This window comes from Triticum urartu, chromosome 1 (genome assembly GCF_003073215.2).
Source record: "Triticum urartu cultivar G1812 chromosome 1, Tu2.1, whole genome shotgun sequence".
In the NCBI taxonomy this organism is placed as follows: domain Eukaryota; kingdom Viridiplantae; phylum Streptophyta; class Magnoliopsida; order Poales; family Poaceae; genus Triticum; species Triticum urartu.
Genome location: NC_053022.1, coordinates 99200397 through 99218626, shown reverse-complemented (window position 1 = coordinate 99218626; position 18230 = coordinate 99200397). Strand labels below are relative to the sequence as shown.

General features: G+C 47.6%; 1 protein-coding gene across 1 annotated transcript; it reads right to left on the bottom strand.

Annotated features, from left to right (window-relative positions):
* Positions 1–85: 85 nt before the first annotated feature.
* On the bottom strand, positions 86–1901 carry LOC125514511 (UDP-glycosyltransferase 91C1-like). The gene has a single exon (XM_048679876.1). The coding sequence runs from the start codon at positions 1772–1774 to the stop codon at positions 320–322; it is 1455 nt and encodes a 484-aa protein (XP_048535833.1). The 5' UTR covers positions 1775–1901; the 3' UTR covers positions 86–319.
* Positions 1902–18230: the final 16329 nt, after the last annotated feature.

The window sequence follows — 18230 nt, the reverse complement described above, 5'->3', positions numbered from 1 at the left end:
GAAAGGCGTTGACCTTTTCAGACGGAAACATATGTGTGGGTGCAGAAAAAGTATTTTGATAAGGCAAATTAGTAAGACACGGGAGTGGCAACAAACCGGACACCCGTCACCTTAGGAAAAAGGTTGTCCAGACTGCGAAACGGATCGATGCATGACAACGTTGAATGACAAACACGTCCGGATGGAGGGTTACCGGGTCAGATGCCCTAACTGTACTGTTATGGACAACTCGTCGACGCACCCGAGAAATATTCAGCACAATTTCGGAGGCACCTAATCCTGGCGTACTCACATCTTATTCGTGCAGGCTCTCTCAGTCTCAGCTGGAGTTGGGGGTGGCAGTAGTGAGATCGTCAGTTGGCAGATACGATCTGAGTTGTTGAACAAATTCGTCGATGTATCTCTCATGGCGTTCCTTGTCGGCCACGATCGCCTGCATCTTGAGGGCACCCGCCACAAATCCCCTCCTGGCTTCTCCGTCCAGCATGACGGTCCGGACCGCGGCCGCAACGCCATGGCGGTCGAACGACCCGTCGTCGTCGTCCCTCGCCACCTGCAACCCTACCTTCTTCGCCTCCATTTGGCGGGCATTCGGGCCCTGGTCCCCGAAGATGGGCAGCATGACGAGAGGGTGCCCGAACAGAAGCCCTTCGATGAGCGAGTTCCGGCCGCAGTGCGTCAGGAACGCGCCCACGGCGGCGTGCGCCAGGATGCTGATCTGGGGCACCCATCCCATGGTCACCACCCCATGGCCGCGGGTGCGGTCCTGGAAACCGGGGGGCAGGGCGTCGTCGTTGTCGAGGACGGCGCCGGCGGGCTTCCGCAGAGCCCAGAGGAAGCGTGTCCCGGCGAGCTCCAGCCCCAGGGCCAGCTCGTGCACCTGCTCAACGCTCAGCGGCACCTCGCTCCCCAGCGCGATGTACACGACGGAGTCGGGCGGCTGCTCTTCTAGCCAGCGTAGCGTGACGTGGTCCTCTGACGATCCGGCCGCGCGGCGCCTGCCGCCGTCGGCCGACGGCGGCAGGAGGCCCAGGGGCACGACCGGCTTGCCGAGGAGTGCCTCCACCAGCGGGAAGGTCTCGGGCTCCCACTCCACGCAGCTCCGGATGGCCAGGACCGTGCACCTCTCTTTCGCCAAGAACCAGCGCTGGGCGATGGACATACCCGACGCGCAGTCGTCGGCGTAAGACGGTGCCACGTCGTCCCGCTCGTAACGGGGCACGGCGAGGCGCACGGCCGCGGCCGCCTGTCCAAGCACGGAGGCAGCGGCGGCCTCGACGGGCTCCGACTCCAACGGTTGCTGGCGGGGCGCGGCAGCGAGCATAGCGGCCGTCGGCAGGAGCACCGCGCATGGCACCTTGTGGTCGAGGGCGGCGGCGGCGGCCCAGTGGTGGAAGCAGTCGGCGATGATCCAGTGCGGCCTCCTGCCGTCGTCCGCGCACGCGGCGGCAAGGAAGTCCGCGAAGGGCGCGGCGAGGCCGTCGAAGGCCTTCCAGTGGAGCTCCCGCTTCTCGTCGGGGACGTCGTTGGTGGACTCGGCGCCCTCGGGGAGGCCGTCGACGCGCGGCAGCGGCAGCGGGACGAGGTCAACGTTGCACGGCGACGCGGGCGGCGGGAGGCGAGCGAGGTTGCGCGGCGTGGAGACGAAAGCCACGCGGTGGCCGCGCGACGCCAGGCGCTCCGCGAGCTCCAGGTACGGGAGCAGATGGCCGAACGCCAGCCACGGGCAGATCACGATACGAAGCGGCCCGGTAGTTGAGAACCCGGCGTCCATGGCTAAGGGTGATCAGCTTGGTAGCAGTGCTCTGCTCACACGGCGATGGCAACGTATTTAATTTATCACCCGAGACCAGAGACCATAGATGATGGTAGGATCCTGTATAAAATATATCAATGATGGTAACATCTTCTAAAAAAAATATAGGGCGGCAACAACTTGTAAAAAATAAAGATATTATTTGTTTTGTTGGTATGTAAAAAATTAAGATATGCTGGTTACATCTTGTGAAAATTAATACTCCATGTGGAGTATACGATGGTAACATGCCACTAACCCCTCTTGTCAGGAGCTTTACATAAACCAACAGTTCCATGTACGAAAATCAAGTGTGGAGCTTGGTAGAGCCTTAAGAGGGAGTGAAACCTATTGAATGTTAATTGATTTTCAAAAGAAAGATGAAGGTGGATGATAATCCTACTATCTATAATGCTAGGCTTTTCGTGAAAGGGTTTCTGCAAATTCAAGAAGTTCACTAAGACAAGACTTTAACGCTTGTCGGTATGCTTAAGTCTGTGCATATGTTGGTAATTGCTACCGTGGATCGGTAGAGAAGGAGAGCAAAGCACCTTAGGTGCTGCCATTGCCATTGCCAAGAATATATAGGCGCGGGGCGCCAGTACAACAAGGGCGCGGAGTGCCAGTACAACAGAGAGAGAGAGAGAGAGCGCAACTCTAGTACGTGCATGGGATCGTGGGTAGATGCATACAGTACGTGGGAGAGTGGAGAGAACTGCTAACACCCCGCCGCAGTTTGAGCGTCTGGCGGCCGGACGCACAAGCTGGACCAGAAATCTTGAAACGCCGCCATGGGCAGTCCTTTGGTGAGCACGTCGGCGAACTGTTGGAGGTTGGCACGTAGAGAACGCGCAGCTCGCCCAATGCCACTTTCTCGCGCACAAAGTGGATGTCGAGCTCGATGTGCTTGGTCCGGCGATGGTGGACGGGGTTGGCCGCCATGTAGACGGACGAGATGTTGTCGCAGAAGATGACGCTGGCGCGAGGTAGAGGTACAACGAGCTCGCCAAGAAGTTGACGGATCCAGCAGCTCTCAGCAACTGCGTTTGCAACCGCGCAGTATTCTGCCTCGGCGCTTGAGCGAGACACCGTCGCCTGTCATTTGGATGACCATGATACAAGCGAGTCGTCGAGGTACACAGCGTAGCCGGATGTCGACCGACACGTGTCTGGGCAGCCAGCCCAGTCCGCGTCGGAGTAGGCGACGAGGTCGAGGGAGCCGGACCGTCGGAGATGGAGCCCATGTGATGAAGTGTCGCGTAGGTAGTGTAGGATGCGCTTGGCCAGCGCACGGTGGACGTCGCGGAGATCATGCATCACCAGACAACACTGTTGGACGGCGTAGGTGATGTCTGACCGAGTCATGGTCATATACTGGAGTGCGCCGACGATGCTGCGGTACTCAGAGGCGTCGGAGACGGGGGCACCATCACTGGCGGACAGCTTGGCGCGCGTGTCGACCGGCGTTGGCGCCGGCTTACAGCCCTGCATGTTGGCGCGCTCGAGTAGTTCGTCGGCGTACTTGCTCTAGGAGAGGAAGAAGCCATCCGCGGTGCGAGTGACGGCGATCCCGAGGAAGTAGTGTAGAGGCCCGAGGTCTTTCATGGAGAACTCGGTCGACAGGAGCTGCTGGAGGTGTCGGAGAAGCGCCGTCGTCGAGGCGGTGAGCACAATGTCGTCTACGTACAACATGAGGTATGCAGTGACGGCGTCGGAGTGGAGCACGAAGAGCGACGGATCCGCCCGCGAACTGGTGAAGCCGAGGCTGTGGACGAAGGTGGCGAACCGACCAAACCAAGCCCGCGGCGCCTGCTTGAGCCCATAGAGTGACTTGTCCAGCAGACACACGTGCTCAGGGCGATCCGTGTCGACGAAGCCGGCCGGCCGCTGGCAGTATACCTGCTCGGAGAGATGCCCGTGGAGGAACGCGTTGTTGACGTCCATCTGGTGCACTGGCCACTGGCGCGTGGTGGCGATGGTGAGCACGACGCGGATTGTGGCCGCCTTGACCACCGGAGAGAATGTCTCGTCAAAGTCGACGCCGGGGCGCTGCGAGAAGCCGCGCACCACCCAGCGTGCCTTGTAGCGTTCGAGCGAGCCATCGGACTTGAGCTTGTGGCGGAAGAGCCATTTGCCGGTGACGATGTTGGCGCCGCGAGGTCGAGGGACGAGGCGCCACGTCCGGTTCTCCATGAGAGCCCTGTATTCTACCTGCATAGTAGAAAGCCAACAAGGATCTCGCATAGCCTCACGCACGGTTTTAGGGATGGGTGAGATGTTGGATGGAGTAGTAGCGAGGTGGTGTTGTTCATACTTGGGATTAGGGAAGAATTTTCCAGCCTGAGCTCTTGTCTGCATTTTGTGTGTAGGTGCAGGAGGGGGTTGGCGTCGTGGTGCCTGTGGTGGCGAGGGGGGTGACCGCGGCGGACTGTGGTGGTGGCTGGGCTGGCGGGGAGGCATCCGGCATGACATGACGTGGGGTGGGAGGTGTTGGGTTTCGTAGTAATTTCAAAATTTTCCTACGCACACGCAAGATCATGGTGATGCATAGCAACGAGAGGGGGAGTATGATCTACATGCCTAGTAGATCGACAACGGAAGCGTTTGGTTGATGTAGTCGTACGTCTCCACGATCCGACCGATCAAGCATCGAAACTACGGCACCTCCGAGTTCTAGCACACGTTCAGCTCGATGACGATCCCCGGACTCCGATCCAGCAAAGTGTCGGGGAAGAGTTCCGTCAGCACGACGGCGTGGTGACGATCTTGACGTTCTACTGCTGCAGGGCTTCGCCTAAGCACCGCTACAATATTATCGAGGACTATGGTGGCTGGGGCGCCGCACACGGCTAAGGAATAGATCACATGGATCAACTTGTGTCTCTCTGGGGTGCCCCTGCCTCCGTATATAAAGGACTAAAAAGGGGGGGGGAGGCGGCCGGCCAAGGAGGGCGCGCTAGGAGAGTCCTACTCCCTCTGGGAGTAGGATTCCCCCCCCCCCAATCCTAGTTGGAATAGGATTCGCGGAGGGGGGAAAAGAGAGAGAGGGGCCGGCCCCCTCTCCTTGTCCTATTCAGACCAAGGGAGGGGAGGGGCGCGCGGCCCATGTAGGGCTGCCTCTTCTCTTTTCCACTAAGGACCATCATGGCCCATTTAGCTCCTGGGGGGTTCCGGTAACCTCCCGGTACTCTGGTAAAGTCCCGATTTCACCCGGAACACTTCCGATATCCAAACATAAGCTTCCAATATATCAATCTTTATGTCTCGACCATTTCGAGACTCCTCATCATGTCCGTGATCACATCCGGGACTCCGAACAAACTTCGGTACATCAAAATGTATAAACTCATAATATAACTGTCATCGTAACCTTAAGCGTGCGGACCCTACGGGTTCGAGAACAATGTAGACATGACCGAGACATGTCTCCGGTTAATAACCAATAGCGGAACCTGGATGCTCATATTGGCTCCTACATATTCTACGAAGATCTTTATCGGTCAGACCGCATAACAACATACGTTGTTCCCTTTGTCATCGGTATGTTACTTGCCCGAGATTCGATCGTCGGTATTCCAAATACCTAGTTCAATCTCGTTACCGGCAAGTCTCTTTACTTGTTCTGTAATACATCATCCCGCAACTAACTCATTGGTTGCATTGCTTGCAAGGCTTAAGTGATGTGCATTACCGAGAGGGCCCAGAGATACCTCTCCGACAATCGGAGTGACAAATCCTAATCTCGAAATACGCCAACCCAACATGTACCTTTGGAGACACCTGTAGAGCTCCTTTATAATCACCCAGTTACGTTGTGACGTTTGGTAGCACACAAAGTGTTCCTCTGGTAAACGGGAGTTGCATAATCTCATAGTCATAGGAACATGTATAAGTCATGAAGAAAGCAATAGCAACATACTAAACGATCGGGTGCTAAGCTAGTGGATTGGGTCATGTCAATCAGATCATTCACTTAATGATGTGATCCCGTTAATCAAATAACAACTACTTGTTTATGGTTAGGAAACATAACCATCTTTGATTAACGAGCTAGTCAAGTAGAGGCATACTAGTGACACTTTGTTTGTCTATGTATTCACACATGTATTATGTTTCCGGTTAATACAATTCTAGCATGAATAATAAACATTTATCATGATATAAGGAAATAAATAATAACTTTATTATTGCCTCTAGGGCATATTTCCTTCAGTCTCCCACTTGCACTAGAGTCAATAATCTAGATTACACAGTAATGATTCTAACACCCATGGAGCCTTGGTGCTGATCATGTTTTGCTCGTGGAAGAGGCTTAGTCAACGGGTCTGCAACATTCAGATCCGTATGTATCTTGCAAATCTCTATGTCTCCCACCTGGACTAGATCCCGGATGGAATTGAAGCGTCTCTTGATGTGTTTGGTTGGATTCCTTTGCCAAGGCAATTGCACCAGTATTGTCACAAAAGATTTTCATTGGACCCGATGCACTAGGTATGACACCTAGATCGGATATGAACTCCTTCATCCAGACTCCTTCATTTGCTGCTTCCGAAGCAGCTATGTACTCCGCTTCACATGTAGATCCCGCTACAACGCTTTGTTTAGAACTGCACCAACTGACAGCTCCACCGTTTAATGTAAACACGTATCCGGTTTGCGATTTAGAATCGTCCGGATCAGTGTCAAAGCTTGCATCAACGTAACCTTTTACGATGAGCTCTTTGTCACCTCCATATATGAGAAACATATCCTTAGTCCTTTTCAGGTATTTCAGGATGTTCTTGACCGCTGTCCAGTGATCCACTCCTGGATTACTTTGGTACCTCCCTGCTAGACTTATAGCAAGGCACACATCAGGTCTGGTACACAGCATTGCATACATGATAGATCCTATGGCTGATGCATAGGGAACATCTTTCATATTCTCTCTATCTTCTGCAGTGGTCGGGCATTGAGTCTTACTCAACTTCACACCTTGTAACACAGGCAAGAACCCTTTCTTTGCTTGATCCATTTTGAACTTCTTCAAAACTTTGTCAAGGTATGTGGTTTGTGAAAGTCCAATTAAGCGTTTTGATCTATCTCTATAGATCTTAATGCCTAATATGTAAGCAGCTTCACCGAGGTCTTTGATTGAAAAACTCTTATTCAAGTATCCCTTTATGCTATCCAGAAATTCTATATCATTTCCAATTAGTAATATGTCATCTACATATAATATCAAAAATGCTACAGAGCTCCCACTCACTTTCTTGTAAATACAGGCTTCTCCAAAAGTCTGTATAAAACCAAATTCTTTGATCACACTATCAAAGCATTTATTCCAACTCCGAGAGGCTTGCACCAGTCCATAAATGGATCGCTGGAGCTTGCACACTTTGTTAGCTCCCTTTGGATCGACAAACCCTTCTAGTTGCATCATATACAACTCTTCTTCCAGAAATCCATTCAGGAATGTAGTTTTGACATCCATCTGCCAAATTTCATAATAATAAAATGCGGCAATTGCTAACATGATTCGGACAGACTTAAGCATCGCTACAGGTGAGAAGGTCTCATCGTAGTCAATCCCTTGAACTTGCCAAAAACCTTTTGCGACAAGTCGAGCTTTGTAGACAGTAATATTACCGTCAGCGTCAGTCTTCTTCTTGAAGATCCATTTATTCTCAATTGCTTGCCGATCATCGGGCAAGTCAACCAAAGTCCATACTTTGTTCTCATACATGGATCCCATCTCAGCTTTCATGGCTTCAAGCCATTTTGCGGAATCTGGGCTCACCATCGCTTCTTCATAGTTCGTAGGTTCATCATGATCTAGTAGCATGACTTCCAGAACGGGATTACCGTACCACTCTGGCGCGGATCTTACTCTGGTTGATCTACGAGGTTCAGTAGTATCTTGTTCTGAAGTTTCATGATCATCATCATTAGCTTCCTCACTAACTGGTGTAGGTGTCATAGAAATAGTTTTCTGTGATGTACTACTTTTCAATAAGGGAGCAGGTACAGTTACCTCGTCAAGTTCTACTTTCCTCCCACTCACTTCTTTCGAGAAAAACTCCTTGTCTAGAAAGGATCCATTCTTAGCAACGAATGTCTTGCCTTTGGATCTGTGATAGAAGGTGTACCCAACTGTCTCCTTTGGGTATCCTATGAAGACACATTTCTCCGAATTGGGTTTGAGCTTATCAGGATGAAACTTTTTCATATAAGCATCGCAACCCCAAACTTTAAGAAACGACAACTTTGGTTTCTTGCCAAACCACAGTTCAGATTGTGTCGTCTCAATGGACTTAGATGGTGCCATTTTTTAACGTGAATGCAGCTGTCTTTAATGCATAACCCCAAAACGATAGTGGTAAATCGGTAAGAAACATCATAGGTTGCACTATATCCAATAAAGTACGGTTATGACGTTCGGACACACCATTATGCTGAGGTGTTCCATGTGGCATGAGTTTGTGAAACTATTCCACATTGTTTTAATTGAAGACCAAACTCGTAACTCAAATATTTGTCTCCGCGATCAGATCGTAGAAACTTTATTTTCTTGTCACGATGATTTTCCACTTTACTCTGAAATTCTTTGAACTTTTCAAATGTTTCATACTTATGTCTAATCAAGTAGATATACCCATATCTGCTCAAATCATCTGTGAAGTTCAGAAAATAACGATACTTGCCATGAGCCTTAACACTCATCGGACCACATACATCAGTATGTATTATTTCCAATAAGTCAGTTGCTCGCTCCGGAGAACGGAGTCTTAGTCATCTTGCCCATGAGGCATGGTTCGCAAGCATCAAGTGATTCATAATCAAGTGATTCCAAAATCCCATCAGCATGGAGTTTCTTCATGTGCTTTACACCAATATGACCTAAACGGCAGTGCTACAAATAAGTTGCACTATCATTATTAACTTTGCATCTTTTAGCTTCAATATTATGAATATGTGTATCACTACAATCGAGATCCAACAAACCATTTTCGTTGGTGTGTATGACCATAGAAGGTTTTATTCATGTAAACGGAACAACAATTGTTCTCTAACTTAAATGAATAACCGTATTGCAATAAACATGATCAAATCATATTCATGCTCAACGCAAACACCAAATAACACTTATTTAGGTTCAACACTAATCTCGAAAGTATAGGGAGTCTGCGGTGATGATCATATCAATCTTGGAACCACTTCCAACACACATCATCACTTCACCCTTAACTATTCTCTGTTTATTCTGCAACTCCCGTTTCGAGTTACTAATCTTAGCAACTGAACTAGTATCAAATACTGAGGGGTTTCTATAAACACTAGTAAAGTACACATCAATAACATGTATATCAAATATACTTATGTTCACTTTGCCATCCTTCTTATCTGCCAATCACTTGGGGTAGTTCCGCTTCCAGTGACCAGTCCCTTTGCAGTAGAAACACTTAGTCTCAGGGTTAGGACCAGACTTGGGCTTCTTCACTTGAGCAGCAACTTGCTTGCCGTTCTTCTTGAAGTTCCCCTTCTTCCCTTTGCCCTTTTATTGAAACTAGTGGTCTTGTCTACCATCAACACTTGATGCTCTTTCTTGATTTCTACCTTCATCGATTTCATCATCATGAAAAGCTCGGGAGTCGTTTTCGTCATCCCTTGCATACTATAGTTCATCACGAAGTTCTACTAACTTGGTGATGGTGACTAGAGAATTCTGTCAATCACTATCTTATCTGGAAGATTAACTCCCACTTGATTCAAGCGATTGTAGTACTCAGACAATCTGAGCACATGCTCACTAGTTGAGCGATTCTCCTCCATCTTTTGGCTATAGAACTTGTTGGAGACTTCATATCTCTCAACTCGGGTATTTGCTTGAAATATTTGTTGGAAATATGCCCCAGAGGCAATAATAAATAAGTTATTATTATATTTCCTTGTTCATGATAATCGTTTATTATCCATGCTAGAATTGTATTGATAGGAAACTCAGATACATGTGTGGATACATAGACAACACCATGTCCCTAGTAAGCCTCTAGTTGACTAGCTCGTTGATCAATAGATGGTTACGGTTTCCTGACCATGGACATTAGATGTCATTGATAACAGGATCACATCATTAGGAGAATGATGTGATGGACAAGACCCAATCCTAAGCTTAGCTCGAAGATCGTGTAGTTCGTATGCTAAAGCTTTTCTAATGTCAAGTATCATTTCCTTAGACCATGAGATTGTGCAACTCCCGGATACCGTAGGAATGCTTTGGGTGTACCAAACGTCACAACGTAACTGGGTGACTATAAAGGTGCACTACAGGTATCTCCGAAAGTGTCTATTGGGTTAGCACGAATCGAGAGTGGGATTTGTCACTCCGTGTAAGCGGAGAGGTATCTCTGGGCCCACTCGATAGGACATCATCATAATGTGCACAATGTGATCAAGGAGTTGATCACGGGATGATGTGTTACAGAACGAGTAAAGAGACTTGCCGGTAACGAGATTGAACAAGGTATCGGGATACCGACGATCGAATCTCGGGCAAGTATCGTACCGCTAGACAAAGGGAATTGAATACGGGATTGATTAAGTCGTTGACATCGTGGTTCATCCGTTGAGATCATCGTGGAACATGTGGGAGCCAACATGGGTATCCAGATCCCGCTGTTGGTTATTGACCGGAGAACGTCTCGGTCATGTCTGCATGTGTCCCGAACCCGTAGGGTCTACACACTTAAGGTTCGGTGACGCTAGGGTTATAGAGATATTAGTATGCGGTAACACGAAAGTTGTTCGGAGTCCCGGATGAGATCCCGGACGTCACGAGGAGTTCCGTAATGGTCCGGAGGTAAAGAATTATATATAGGAAGTGCTATTTCGGCCATCGGGACAAGTTTCGGGGTCACCGGTATTGTACCGGGACCACCGGAAGGGTCCCGGGGGTCCACCGGGTGGGGCCACCTGCCCCGGGGGGCCACATGGGCTGTAGGGGGTGTGCCTTGGCCTTTATGGGCCAAGGGCACCAGCCCCAAGAGGCCCATGCGCCAAGAGAAGAGAAAAAGGGGAGAGTCCTAAAGGGGGAAGGCACCTCCGAGGTGCCTTGGGGAGGATGGACTCCTCCCCCCCCCCCTTGGCCGCACCCTTCCTTGGAGGAAGGGGCAAGGGCTGCGCCTCCCCCTCTCCCTTGGCCCTATATATAGTGGGGAAAAGGAGGAGCAAACACACCTAAGGCCTGGCGCCTCCCTCTCCCTCCCGTGACACATCTTCCTCCTCCCGCAGCGCTTAGCGAAGCCCTGTTGGAATCCCGCTACTTCCACCACGCCGTCGTGCTGCTGGATCTCCATCAACCTCTCCCTCCTCCTTGCTGGATCAAGGCATGGGAGACGTCTCCGTTCCGTACATGTGTTGAACGCGGAGGTGCCGTCCGTTCGGCGCTAGGATCATCGGTGATTTGGATCACGACGAGTACAACTTCATCAACCCCGTTCTCTTGAACGCTTCCGCGCGCGATCTACAAGGGTATGTAGATCCACTCCTCCCTCGTTGCTAGATGACTCCATAGATTGATCTTGGTGACACGTAGGAAAATTTTGAATTTATGCTACGTTCCCCAACAGTGGCATCATGAGCTAGGTCTATGCGTAGTTACTATGCACGAGTAGAACACAAAGTAGTTGTGGGCATTGATTTTGTTCAATATGTTTGCCATTACTAGTCTTATCTTGATTCGGCAGTATTGTGGGATGAAGCGGCCCGGACCAACCTTACACGTATGCTTACGTGAGACCGGTTCCACCGACAAATATGCACTAATTGCATAAGGTGGTTGGCGGGTGTCTGTCTCTCCCACTTTAGTCGGATCGGATTCGATGAAAAGGGTCCTTATGAAGGGTAAATAGCAATTGGCATATCACGTTGTGGTTTTGCGTAGGTAAGAAACGTTCTTGCTAGAAACCCATAGCAGCCACGTAAAACATGCAAACAACAATTAGAGGACGTCTAACTTGTTTTTGCAGGGTATGCTATGTGATGTGATATGGCCAAAAGGATGTGATGAAAAATATATGTGATGTATGAGATTGATCATGTTCTTGTAATAGATGATCATGGAGCCCCAAGATGGAGATCAAAGGAGCTATATGATATTGGCCATATCATGTCACTATTATTTGATTGCATGTGATGTTTATCATGTTTATACATCTTATTTGCTTAGAACGACGGTAGTAAATAAGATGATCCCTCATTAAAATTTCAAGAAGTGTTCTCCCCTAACTGTGCACCGTTGCTACAGTTCGTCGTTTCTAAGCACCACGTGTTAATCGGGTGTGATGGATCCTTACGTTCACATACAACGGGTGTAAGACAGTTTTACACATGCAAAAACACTTAGGGTTAACTTGACGAGCCTAGCATGTACAGACATGGCCTCGGAACACAGAAGACCGAAAGGTCGAGCATGAGTCGTATAGAAGATACGATCAACATGATGATGTTCACCGACGTTGACTAGTCCGTCTCACGCACAGATCGGACACGGCCTAGTTGACTCGGATCATGTAATCACTTAGATGACTAGAGGTATGTCTATCTAAGTGGGAGTTCATAAGATGAACTTAATTATTCTGAACATAGTCAAAAGGATTTTGCAAATTATGTCGAAGCTCACGCTATAGTTCTACTGTTTAGATATGTTCCTAGAGAAAATTTAGTTGAAAGTTGATAGTAGCAATTATGCGGACTAGGTCCGTAAACCGAGGATTGTCCTCATTGCTTCATAGAAGGCTTATGTCCTTAATGCACCGCTCAGTGTGCTGAACCTCGAACGTCGTCTGTGGATGTTGCGAACATCTGACATACACGTTTTGATGACTACATGATAGTTCAGTGCGTAATGCTAAATGGTTTAGAGTTAAGGCATCGAAGACGGTTTTTGAAACGTCGCGAAAACATATGAGATGTTTCGAGGAATGAAATTGGGATTTCAGGCTCGTGCCCACGTCAAGAGGTATAAGACCTCCGACGATTTTCTTAGCCTGCAAACTAAGGGAGAAAAGCTCAATTGTTGAGCTTGTGCTCAGATTGTCTGAGTACAACAATCGCTTGAATCGAGTGGGAGTTGATCTTCCAGATGAAATAGTGATGGTTCTCCGAAGTCATTACCACCAAGCTGCTTGAGCTTCGTGATGAACTATAATATATCAGGGACATATATGATGATCCTTGAGATATTCGCGATGTTTGACACCACAAAAGTAGAGATCAAGAAGGAGCATCAATTGTTGATGGTTGGTGAAACCACTAGTTTCAAGAAGGGCAAGGGCACGAAGGGATACTTCATGAAACGGCAATTCAGCTGCTGCTCTAGTGAAGAAACCCAAGGTTGAACCCAAACCCGAGACTAAGTACTTCTGTAATAAAGGGAACAGCCACTGGAGCAGAATTACCCTAGATACTTGGTAGATAAGAAGGCTGGCAAGGTCGATAGAAGTATATTGGATATACATTGTGTTGATGTGTACTTTACTAGTACTCCTAGTAGCACCAGGGTATTAGATACCGGTTCAGTTGCTAAGTGTTAGTAACTCGAAACAAAAGGCTACGGAATAAACGGAGACTAGCTAAAGGTGAGCCGACAATATGTGTTGGAAGTATTTCCAATGTTGATATGATCAAGCATCGCACGCTCCCTCTACCATCGAGATTGGTGTTAAACCTAAATAATTGTTATTTGGTGTTTGCGTTGAGCATAGCCATGATTGGATTATGTCTATCGCAATACGGTTATTCATTTAAGGAGAATAATGGTTACTCTGTTTATTTGAATAATACCTTCAATGGTCTTACACCTAAAATGAATGGTTTATTGAATCTCGATCGTAGTGATACACATGTTCATGCCAAAAGATAGTAATGATAGTACCACCTACTTGTGGCACTGCCACTTAAGTCATATCGGTATAAAACGCATGAAGAAGCTCCATGTTGATGGATCTTTGGACTCACTCATTTTTGAAAGGATTGAGACATGCGAACCATGTTTGTTGGTAGATATGCATGAAGAAACTCTATGCAAATGGATCGTTTGGACTCACTTGGTTTTGAATCACTTGAGACATGCAAATCATACCACATGGGCAAGATGACTGAAAGCCTCGTTTTCAGTAAAATGGAACTAGAAAGGAACTTGTTGGAAGAAATACATTTTGATGTGTGCAGTCCAATGAGTGCTGAGGCGTGTAGTGGATATCGTTATGTTCTTACTTCACAGATGATTTGAGTAGATATTGAGTATATTTACTTGATGAATCACGAGTCTGAATTATTGAAAGGTTCAAGTAATTTCAGGGTGAAGTTGAAAGATCGTCGTGACAAGAGGACAAAATATCTATGATATGATCATAGAGATGAATATCTGAATTATGAGTTTGGCACAGAATTAAGACATTGTGGAAATTGTTTCACAACTAATACAGCCTGGAACACCATAGTGTGATGGTGTGTCCGAACATGATAACTGCACCCTATTGGATATGATGCATACCATGATGTCTCTTATCGAATTACCACGATAGTTTATGGGTTAGGCATTAGAGACAACCACATTCACTTTAAATAGGGCACCACATAATTCCGATGAGATGACACTGTATGAACTATGGTTTAGAGAAACCTAAGCTGTCATTTCTTAAAAGTTTGGGGCTGCGACGCTTATGTGAAAAAAATTTCAGGCTGATAAGCTCGAACCCAAAGCAGATAAATGCATCTTCATAGGACACCCAAAACAGTTGGGTATACCTCCTGTCTCAGATCCGAAAGCAATAAGGGATTGTTTCTAGAATCGGGTCCTTTCTCGAGGAAAAGTTTCTCTTGAAAGAATTGAGTGGAAGGATGGTGGAGACTTGATGAGGTTATTGAACCGTCTCTTCAACTAGTGTGTGGCAGGGCACAGGAAGTTGTTCCTGTGGCACCTACACCAATTGAAGTGGAAGCTTATGATAGTGATCATGAAACTTCAGATCAAGTCACTACCAAACCTCGTGGGATGACAAGGACGCGCACTACTTCAGAGTGGTACGTAATCCTGTCTTGGAAGTCACGTTGCTAGATAACAATGAACCTACGAGCTATGGAGAAGCGATGGTGGGCCCGGATTCCGATAAATGGCTCGAGGCCATAAAATCCGAGAGAGGATCCATGTATGAAAACAAAGTGTAGACTTTGGCAGAACAGCTCGATGGTCGTAAGGCTGTTGAGTGCAGATGGATTTTAGAAGGAAGACGGACAATGATGGTAAATGTCACCATTAAGAAAGCTCGACTTGTCGTTAAGATGTTTTCCGACAAGTTCAAGGAGTTGACTATGATGAGACTTTCTCACTCGTAGCGATGCTAAGAGTCTGTTAGAATTATATTAGCGATTACTGCATTATTTATGAAATTTTGCAGATAGGATGTCAAAACATTGTTTCCTCGACGATTTTCTTGAGGAAAGGTTGTATGTGATACAACCGAAAGGTTTTGTCAATCCTGAAAAGATGCTAATAAGGATGCAAAGCTCCAGCAATCCTTCTGAGGACTGGAGTGAGCATCTCGGAGTTGGAATGTACACTTTGATGAGATGATCAAAGATTTTGGGTTTATACAAAGTTTATGAGAAACTTGTATTTCCAAAGAAGTGAGTGGGAGCACTATAGAATTTCTGATGAGTATATGTTTTAACATATTGTTGATCGGAAATGACGTAGAATTTCTGGAAAGCATATAGGGTTATTTGGAAAGTGTTTTCAATGGAAAACCTGGATTAAGCTACTTGAGCATTGAGCATCAAGATCTATAAGGATAGATCAAAACGCTTAATGGTACTTTCAAATGAGCACATACCTTGACATGATCTTGAAGTTGTTCAAGATGGATCAGTGAAAGAAGGAGTTCTTGCCTGAGTTGTAAGGTATGAAGTTAAGACTTAAAGCTCGACCACAGCAGAATAGAGAAAAAGGACGAAGGTCGTCCCCTATGCTTAAGACGTAGGCTCTACAGTATGCTATGCTGTGTACCGCACCTGAAGTGTGCCTTGCCATGAGTCAGTCAAGGGGTACAAGAGTGATCCAAGAATGGATCATAGGACAGCGGTCAAAGTTATCCTTAGTAACTAGCGGACTAAGGAAGTTTCTCAGTTATGGAGGTGGTAAAAAGAGTTCATCGTAAAGGGTTACATCGATGCAAGCTTAACACCTATCCGGCTAGCTCTGAGTAGAGATACCGGATACGTATAATGGAGCAACAATTTGGAATAGCTCCAAGTAGAGCAGTTATTTGGAATAGCTCCAAATAGAACGTGGTAGCTACATCTAGGAGATGACATAGAGATTTGTAAAGCACACACGGATCTAAAACGTTCAGACCCGTTGACTAAAACCTCTCTCACAAGCAACATGATCAAACCCAGAACTCATTGAGTGTTGATCACATAGTGATGTGAACTAGATTATTGACTCTAGTAAACTCTTTGGATGTTGGTTACATGGCGATGTGACCTGTGAGTGTTAATCACATGGCGATGTGAACTAGATTATTGACTCTAGTGCAAGTGGGAGACTGTTGGAAATATGCCCTAGAGGCAATAATAAATAAAATATTATTATATTTCCTTGTTCATGATAATCGTTTATTATCCATGCTAGAATTGTATTGATAGGAAACTCAGATACATGTGTGGATACATAGACAACACCATGTCCCTAGTAAGCCTCTAGTTGACTAGCTCGTTGATCAATAGATGGTTACGGTTTCCTGACCATGGACATTAGATGTCATTGATAACAGGATCACATCATTAGGAGAATGATGTGATGGACAAGACCCAATCCTAAGCTTAGCTCAAAGATCGTGTAGTTCGTATGCTAAAGCTTTTCTAATGTCAAGTATCATTTCCTTAGACCATGAGATTGTGCAACTCCCGGATACCGTAGGAATGCTTTGGGTGTACCAAACGTCACAACGTAACTGGGTGACTATAAAGGTGCACTACAGGTATCTCCGAAAGTGTCTATTGGGTTAGCACGAATCGAGACTGGGATTTGTCACTCCGTGTAAGCGGAGAGGTATCTCTGGGCCCACTCGGTAGGACATCATCATAATGTGCACAATGTGATCAAGGAGTTGATCACGGGATGATGTTTTACGGAACGAGTAAAGAGACTTGCCGGTAACGAGATTGAACAAGGTATCGGGATACCGACGATCGAATCTCGGGCAAGTATCGTACTGCTAGACAAAGGGAATTGAATACGGGATTGATTAAGTCGTTGACATCGTGGTTCATCCGATGAGATCATCGTGGAACATGTGGGAGCCAACATGGGTATCCAGATCCCGATGTTGGTTATTGACCGGAGAACGTCTCGGTCATGTCTGCATGTCTCCCGAACCCGTAGGGTCTACACACTTAAGGTTCGGTGACGCTAGGGTTATAGAGATATTAGTATGCGGTAACACGAAAGTTGTTCAGAGTCCCGGATGAGATCCCGGACATCACGAGGAGTTCCGGAATGGTCCGGAGGTAAAGAATTATATATAGGAAGTGCTATTTCGGCCATCGGGACAAGTTTCGGGGTCACCGGTATTGTACCGGGACCACCGGAAGGGTCCCGGGGGTCCACCGGGTGGGGCCACCTGCCCCGGGGGGGCACATGGGCTGTAGGGGGTGTGCCTTGGCCTTTATGGGCCAAGGGCACCAGCCCCAAGAGGCCCATGCGCCAAGAGAAGAGAAAAAGGGGAGAGTCCTAAAGGGGGAAGGCACCTCCGAGGTGCCTTGGGGAGGATGGACTCCTCCCCCCCTGGCCGCACCCTTCCTTGGAGGAAGGGGCAAGGGCTGCGCCTCCCCCTCTCCCTTGGCCCTATATATAGTGGGGAAAAGGAGGAGCAAACACACCTAAGGCCTGGCGCCTCCCTCTCCCTCCCGTGACACATCTTCCTCCTCCCGCAGCGCTTAGCGAAGCCCTGTTGGAATCCCGCTACTTCCACCACGCCGTCGTGCTGCTGGATCTCCATCAACCTCTCCCTCCTCCTTGCTGGATCAAGGCATGGGAGACGTCTCCGTTCCGTACATGTGTTGAACGCGGAGGTGCCGTCCGTTCGGCGCTAGGATCATCGGTGATTTGGATCACGACGAGTACGACTTCATCAACCCCGTTCTCTTGAACGCTTCCGCGCGCGATCTACAAGGGTATGTAGATCCACTCCTCCCTCGTTGCTAGATGACTCCATAGATTGATCTTGGTGACACGTAGGAAAATTTTGAATTTATGCTACGTTCCCCAACAATATTAACTTCAACTCCTGGAACATCTCATATGCTCCATGACGTTCAAAACGTCTTTGAAGTCCCGATTCTAAGCCATTAAGCATGGTGCACTAAACTATCAAGTAGTCATCATATTGAG

Coding starts and splice junctions, on each gene's coding strand:
- LOC125514511 (XM_048679876.1), bottom strand. CDS start 1,774: ATGGACGCCGGGTTCTCAACTACCGGGCCGCTTCGTATCGTGATCTGC.